At 40.3% G+C, this 7,894-nt stretch overlaps 1 protein-coding gene across 4 annotated transcripts; it reads right to left on the bottom strand.

The window, feature by feature from the left end:
- LOC121920788 lies at positions 1 to 7,794 on the bottom strand. 4 transcript variants are annotated; one of them, XM_042447976.1, is made up of 3 exons: positions 7,418 to 7,794; positions 3,426 to 3,505; positions 1 to 2,406 (listed from the first exon to the last, which is right to left on the bottom strand). In XM_042447976.1, exon 3 carries the CDS (start codon positions 2,174 to 2,176, stop codon positions 545 to 547), a length of 1,632 nt encoding a protein of 543 aa, XP_042303910.1. In that variant the 5' UTR covers positions 2,177 to 2,406; positions 3,426 to 3,505; positions 7,418 to 7,794; the 3' UTR covers positions 1 to 544. The 4 variants fall into 4 exon arrangements, with proteins under 4 accessions (XP_042303910.1, XP_042303912.1, XP_042303911.1 ...); XM_042447978.1 differs by having other exon boundaries at positions 3,433 to 3,505; XM_042447977.1 differs by lacking the exon at positions 3,426 to 3,505.
- Between the last annotated feature and the right edge of the window lie 100 nt (positions 7,795 to 7,894).

Below are 7,894 nucleotides of genomic sequence, written 5' to 3'. Positions count from 1 at the left end.
AAAAAAGGGAACATTCCTGGCCTCTTCTCGGGGGAGGGGGTTAAGTTTGTGGCGGAGGCAGTTGTTTTTTTGGGGGTAGTTTTCCCTTTAGATTTTTGGCTTTGGAAAGACATCAAAGCAGAAAAGTGTTTCCATCATCCACTGGAATTGCCCACAACTGCTATGGGGTGTTGCTCTGTGGGAGTGGGATGAAGTGTCATTGCTATATGCAATGTGTGGAATAACAGAGCAATGTGATGAGAGAGTGGTCAAATCAACGTTGCATCATTGGTCCCTCCATATCAAATGGGTATTGTAAGCGCCATTCCTGATTGTTGATTGTGGTGTGGGTTAGGTTGCACATGGAGGAGGGGATGAATGTTGATTCGGTATCAGCTTCATGTTTTGACTTTGTTGTTCTTTGATCACCTCCTGGAGCTTGGTGATCATTTGATGAAGGAGAAGATTTGCTGGGAGAGCTGTGGTGTAGCTCCAGTGGCTCAGTAGACATATGAGTATAGGGTTGCTCAGTTAGAATTGGTATTGGGTGAAAGAGAGCAAGATCTCAAGCTGAAGGGATGAACAATTTGGCAAAACCTGGCAGAACTGCAAAGAGCAATTCAGGGACTTTACGAAGAATCTTTAAGGTTGCCTGGGCGGCACGGATTTTTAAGGTAGGTTTAACAAAGTAACAGGTGACTTTGTCGATGCAGCAGATATCAATTATGTTCTCCCCTTTACCAGACAGGAAAACCACCTCCCCTTCATCACACTCAATGACAAGACGGGCATTATTCTGCAACCATTTTAGCTCAGCATGAAACATATGTATGGCTTTGCTGAATTTTTCAAGCAAATAGTTAGGGGTTCCCTTCAGACTCCTGAGTTTGGTTCTCATTTCTTCCAGTTTTTCAATCGATAGTGGATGCGTCTGCTGCCTGATTCTCTCCCAGAACAGCTCCCAAGTGTTGAGCTCCAAGCTATTTACACTGACAGTGTACTTTGTTGTTCCATCATGGCATTGCACAGAGACCTCACAGTCTCCTTGGGGCGAGACAAACACTAACCCTGACTCATCCCATGTGATGTACATTTGGGGTCTCTTACAAAGGAGTTTTGGGTACTTTGGCAATTCTTGCATCATGTGCTGAAAACACAAGTTTAGGTTCCCATACAACAAGCCTGCTGTGGCCAATGTTTTCTGTAATTTGCTCAGGTTTCTAACATTCACCAGCACTGGGATGTGACATAACCGTTCCAAAAATGTATCTGAGGTCATGTCCATCACTTGGTACTGGGGATCCCCATTGCTACTAGTAACATAGATCTTAACATCTCCATTCCCTGATAAAAATTCCAGGTTTTCCCCTTCCTCATCAATGCTGATGATCATCTGGGCATTAGTTTTTATGCAATTAGGTTCCTTGGAGAACTCCTGAAGGGCCAGCATGAAGCAGCTTCTCATGGTGGAAGTTAACACCCTCCACATCTCCAGACCATCTCTCACTTCTTTTAATGTTTGGATGCTGAGTGGCTGTGGCTGAAAGTGCAATCTAGCCAGATACATACAAGCAGATGGGGCTGTGACATGATACTTACAGTCACCAGCAAAAACACTGATCTTCCATTCTCTCTTCCCTGTGGCAAATTGAAGCTCCTTCCCATCATCACCCTTGAGGATCATCTGGGCATTTTTCCTTACCCATGGAGGTTCTTTGTGGAACTTCTGAATAGCCACAGAAAAGCAGGTTCTCAAACTTTCATCCATCAATTCATATCTCTCCAATAGGTTCCTCATTCTATCTAAATTCTCAGCACTTAGTGGCTGTTGAAAACATAATCTGACTTCATGCAATTCCACTGATGGGGCTGTTACCTGATAGAGGGTGCCGCCAGCACAGACAGTGATCATCCATTCCCTCCTTCCTGCAACAAACTCATACTTTTCTCCACCATTCCCTATGAGAATCGCATGAGCATTTTTTGTCACCCACGGAGGTTCTTCAGGGAACTTCTGCAAGAAAACCTGGAAGCAAGTTCTCAGACCGTCATCCATTAATCTTGAACTCTCTAGCATGTCTCTTACCCTCTTCAGGTTCTCAAGAGTCAGTCGGTGTGCTTGGGACTGCATCTTCTTCCAGATGAAGGTGGAAGAGATTGAAACTGCTAGGACGGACACCAAAATCACTGTAATCATTGTCACCCTTGTCTTAGGCAACTCTAAATTCTGGATTCAATGTCCTTTCCAGCCACTTTCTACAACTGTTATAATTGTCAATCAATTCTTTTCATATAGAGCTTCGAGTTCTTTTCAGAGTTTAGACTTTTCATTCCCTAGAAAAATGCAGTTGGTTCTAGTGCCTGATCTTCTCTCCATCTTGTCTATTGGATGTGGAAACCTGTAGGGTATCATGTCCTGATGGAAATCTGCAAAGAAAACAGCAGTTGGTTTATTTGTGAGGCCTTTCTGTAATTCTGTAATTTCTTGTACAAAACTGGCATTGATACAAAAAAAGTGATATTTGCATACACAAAAATGTGTGCATTCGTGGAAATACTTTTTGCATAAAAACACAGTTTTCATAGAAAAAGCACAATTTTTGCACAAAAGGTACCACTGTTTCCAGAAACAGGCATTTTTGTGTAACATGGAGCTTTTTGTGCAAATTGCATTGCCACCACATATGGTATTCAATACCCATTTCCACATTACATTTACAACACTTATTTTTATTGTGTGTTTTTTTTAATCTTTGCTAGTCTAGCTGGAGTTATATACCATCTATAGAAGATTTTAAAATAGATTTCTCTTACATTATTACATTTTGTAAATTTTAAATTGTTTTCCCACATGTTTTCCCAGCTTGTATTTTATTTCCAATATTCTGCATCCACTTAACTATATTATTTTGTTAGTTTTTTTTGCCCACCTGTCTAATCTATTAAGATCATTTTGAATTTTGATCCTGTCTTTATCCACTTTAAAGGTAAGTAAATCATCTGTTGTCATTATTTTTGTTTATTTAAAATTCCACTGTAATCCTGCCTTTACACTTTCTTCCTTCAATTTCTTCAGCAGTTGTTCCAAGTCCCACCATACTACTATTTTCTATTAGTAGTATGCTGTCATCTGCATATCTTACATTCTTGGTCTTCCTTCCTCCAATTTTCATGCCTCCTTCCTCCAAGTTTAAATTCTATTTTAGGCATGATATATTCAGCATACAAGTTAAACAGATAATAATAATAATAATAATAATAATAATAATAATAATAATAATTTGTATTTATAAAGTGCTATAGCACAGCACTGTACATATAATCAGTTGAGTTAAAATAAATAAGATAAAATAAAGACCTGCCAGTAGTGTACATTCTACAAATAATTAGAAATTAATGCATATACTAAAATAGGAAAAAAATGGGGTGGTAAAATGCAGCCTCACCTTATACCTTTTCCTACTGGAAACGATTCTGTTTCTCTATATTCTATTGTGACCGTAGTCTCTTGTGATGAATACAGGTTCTGCATCAGGACAAAAATTATTGTGACACACCCATTTCTTTAAGAGTGATCCATATTTTTACATTATCTACACAAAGGTTTGCTATAAAGCACAGGCTGGTTTCTTTTGAAATTCTTTGTTGCGCTTCATTATCCATTGTACTAATTATCTATTGTATATGGTATGTTTGCAATATGATCTATAGTGCCTCTTCCTTTCCTGATCCCAGCTTGGATATCTGGCGTTTCTTGTTACATATGTGGTAAGAATCTTTGAGTATGACTTTTCTTGCATGGAAAATTAATGCAATGGGCCTGTGGTTAATGTAGTCCCTCATGTCCCCTTTCTTGGGGATTGGGTTGTATATTGAATGTTTCCAGTATGTGGACCACTGTTTTGTTTTCCATATTTGATGACAGATTTTAGAGGTAGGCACAGCTCTACCATGTCTAGTTCCAGAAACAGGTGGAGGACCCTCCCTCCATCCCAACTGCCATTGCCCTGGCCTTGGAGGGAGGGGAAAAAACAGCAGTATCTGCTGGACTTGATCCCTTTCCCCACCGCCACCCCCTTCTCCTTTTGTGTCATATCTTTTTAGATTATAAGGTTGTGGGCAGGGAAGTGTCAAATTAACAATCTTTACACCACCCTGTCGGTCTTTTTGACTAATGATCGGAATAGCAAATAAATGAATAAACAAATAAATAAATACTTAGAACTAGATTAGATTTTCCAAGGTGAATCATGGAATTATAGAGTAGGAATGGGGCCTCATAGTCAATTGAGCCCAACTCAGTGTAGTATCTCTAAAACATCCCCAGCAGGTAGCCTCTTTTTGAAGTCGACAGTGGAACACACTCCCTGGTGGAGCCCCCTTCCTTGGAGACTGGATGGCCATCTGTCAGGGATGCTTGATTGAGAGTTCCTGCATGGCAAGGGGTTGGACTGGATGGCCCTTGGGGTCTCTTCCAACTTTACGATTCTATGATACTATGATTCTATGTCTGGAATAGGAGACTCACCACCTCTCTAGGCAATTGGTTCCATTGCCAAACTGCTCTTACTGTCAAGATGTCCTTTCCAATGTTCAGTCAAACTCTACCCTCCTGAAACTCAAAATCATTAAACTTGGTCTTACCCTCTTGGCCAATAGAGAACAGGCCTGCCCTTTCCTCTCTTGTGACACAGCCCTTGATGTATTTAAGGAATGCAATCATGTCAACCCTTAGTCTTCTCTTCACCATGCTAAACAAGCCCCCGCTTATTCAACCTTTCCTCATATGTTTTGTTCTCCATACCTCCTGTCATCCTTGTTCCCTTTCTCTGAACCTACATAAACTTGTCCAGATCCTTCTTAAAATGAGGCACTGAGAGATGAACACAATATTCCAGATGAGTCCTGACAAGTGCAGAATATAGTGGACCAGTTACTTCCATTGATTTGGAAATTATCCCTTTATTAATGCCAGCTAAAGCTGAACTACATGGGTAAAATAACATGCCTTTACCTTAATCTCAGGCCTGTTGGAACACACACTGTTTCTCTCCTTCCAACATGAAAACACTTCTTTTTGGTGCCTGAAAGCTTTAAGCTAATTTGTTATTTTGTTATTTTTTTTTAATGCTTCAGGTTACAGTACTTCTGTCTACAGAAATGTTGTCCTGTTGCTTGGAACAGCTTTTTTGGTATGCTATCTGTTCCTGGTAATTTCTTTCTCCATCAATTGGATTCATCCTAAATTTAACATCCCACTTTTTCCCTTTCAATCAACCTATTTTCACAAAATCAGTGACTGCCAGAATTTTTCTAGCCTGCTCTCTAACCACTGGTCACAACCTCCATACTTGCAAAGAACTTGTTCAAAAATCGAAACACAGCCTCCAAATTCCAGAGTTTTGTTTTCTCTTTGTTTATCAAATGGCAGCCCCTCCCTTTTGACAAAGGGCAGCTCCTTGCCTCAACCAGCAAAACCTCAAAAAACAAAGCAACAAAGGAAAAGCAAATACACACTCAGCAGTCAGCCAAGCACTCTTGCTGCTTCCTTAAAGATTCAGGTAAAAGAACAAATGCTAAGGGGTGCAGGGGATATGAACCACGCCGGGTGACACCAAGAAGAAGGGTGACACCCAGTTGCACCCTCCTCCCCCTTCCTGGCTGCCTTTATATCTTTAGGCATAAAAAAATGAACTGCACAGATACAGAATGGGGAACAACTGGCTTAATAACAGCACATACAGAAGTGATCCAGGAGTCAATAATGTATGTGGCAGCTAAAAAAACATTATAGGCTGCATTAATAGGAGTATAATGTCTAGATTAAGGCAAACAATAATGCCACTCTACTCTGCTTTGGTCAGACAACCTGGAAAACTATGTTCACTTCTGGGCACCACAATTGTGGGCACCACAATTTAAGCAAGAGGAACATGTCCAGAGAAGGGTGAACAAAATGGTGAAAGGTCTGGGAACCATGCCATATAAGGAGTGGCTCGGAGAGTTGGATATGTTTAGCCTGAAAGAGATCAAATTAAGAGGTGACATGGTAGCTATGTTTAAATATTTGAAGGGATATCAAAGTCTGCATTTGCATTGCAGAAATAATCTGGTTTGACATCACTTGAACTGCTATTGCTAAATGCTATGGAACTCTGGGAACTGTAGTTTGCTGTGGCATCAGAACTGAGTGAAGCTCTGGTGCCACAACAGACTACACTTCCCAGAATTCCATAGCATTGAGCCATGATAATTCAAGTGGTGTCAAACCAGATTCTGCAGTGAGGATGCAGCTCCATTGAAGAAGGAGTAAGCTTGTTTTCTGCAGCTACAGAGACTATGGAGTTTATCAGACAAGGGAAATTGGAAGTATGATCCAATGGCAATCTGAACGCAATCATAGGGTTTAATATTATTGCGTGATAAGCCACTACATGCAAATTTGGGCAATGGGAAGTCAGTCCGAACACAATCATGTGGTTTCAAGTTATTGTGTGATAGACTGCCATTCGGGCAATGGCATGCTATTTTCGGGCAATGGGGAGTCAGTTCGAATGCAATGTGTATTCACGTAATTGCGCGAAACTAGCGATTTTAAGTGAATGCATTCTGACCCCACTTTCTTTTCATTCGAATTTAAGAGAAATTCCTCCCATTTGATAAACTCCTATGACTCACATCAGTGAATTCAAATTACAATTAAACATGAGGAAAATTTGGTGACAGTAAGAGCTGTTTGACAGTGGAAGAAACTCCCTCAGAGAGTGGTGGAATCCCTTTCTTTGGAGATCTTAAAACAGAGGCTGGATGGCCATCTGCTGGGGATACTTTGATTGTATCTTCCTGCATGGCAGAATGAGGTTGAAATGGCTGACTCTTTGCCATCTCTTCCAACTATAGGAAGTTTATAGGTTTTCTTTTTCATTTTTCATTTCATTTATTATTTTCATTTATTTGATTTTTGCATTTTATGATGATTTGGGTGTACATTTAGGCAGTGTTTGAACAGACTTCAAGCATGAGGAGTAGAGCCAAAAGCAAGATATTTAGCTACATTTTTCTAGGTGTAGTAAATGGTTCCTCACTTTGCCAATGCTCCCAGGTGGGATCCATAATACCCAAAGCTGGCCAAATTAGTGTGGCCTAAAAGGCAGAGAGGCTCATAAAAATCTTTACTTCTTGCCAGTTATTTTTTTTTTTAAAGAGGAGTGTTTCTTTCCCTTTAACAGTAGTGTAGACCAGAGAATTTCAGCAGGGACTGCTTGTCACATAAGCTGCTGAGATTCCCTCTTCTACACACCCATGAAAGAGACAAGAGCCGGGTCTAGTATTCACTTGGCAACTCTAATCTTTCTCTACCCCTGGTTGTCAGAAAGATGGCCCTAGAAGGAAGAGAAGGAGGGAGGGAAGAGGAAAGAAACAACCTTATGGAACTTACCTAGTTCAACAGAAGCCCTACCTGTGGGTCAGCCCCAGTTGGAGGCATATACTTTGAATGAGCTTGGGGCAGCCTGCATCTTCCAGTTTGGATATACACCATCATCCAAAGTGACCCATTCACTGAACAGTCCCTCCTGGATCCCAGAACATGAGAAATTATGTTTCTGACTCTGATGTAAATCCTTAGATAGCTGCTTTCACTTTCATACTCCTTCAGAAGGAGCTCTGCCAAATTCTTTGTTTAGGTACCATGGAGATGATGTAGAAAAATAGCATACACATTACAGGAAGCCCAGCCCCAGAAAAATAAAGATTGTTCTTCTGATATCTTTTTTTTCTGAGAGAAAAATGGGAGGAACGGTGTGAGAAAATATCTGACATATTTGTTTTTCTTTTTTGCAAATCATCATAGCAGAAATTCCAGCTAACAACCAAATGTTTATTCCATTAGAGAAGTGGGAACTTTTGTAAATAT

This window comes from Sceloporus undulatus, chromosome 2, assembly GCF_019175285.1.
Source record: "Sceloporus undulatus isolate JIND9_A2432 ecotype Alabama chromosome 2, SceUnd_v1.1, whole genome shotgun sequence".
Lineage (NCBI taxonomy): Eukaryota > Metazoa > Chordata > Lepidosauria > Squamata > Phrynosomatidae > Sceloporus > Sceloporus undulatus.
The sequence above is the reverse complement of the archived record's forward strand: the minus strand, read 5'-3'. Positions and strand labels throughout refer to the sequence as shown.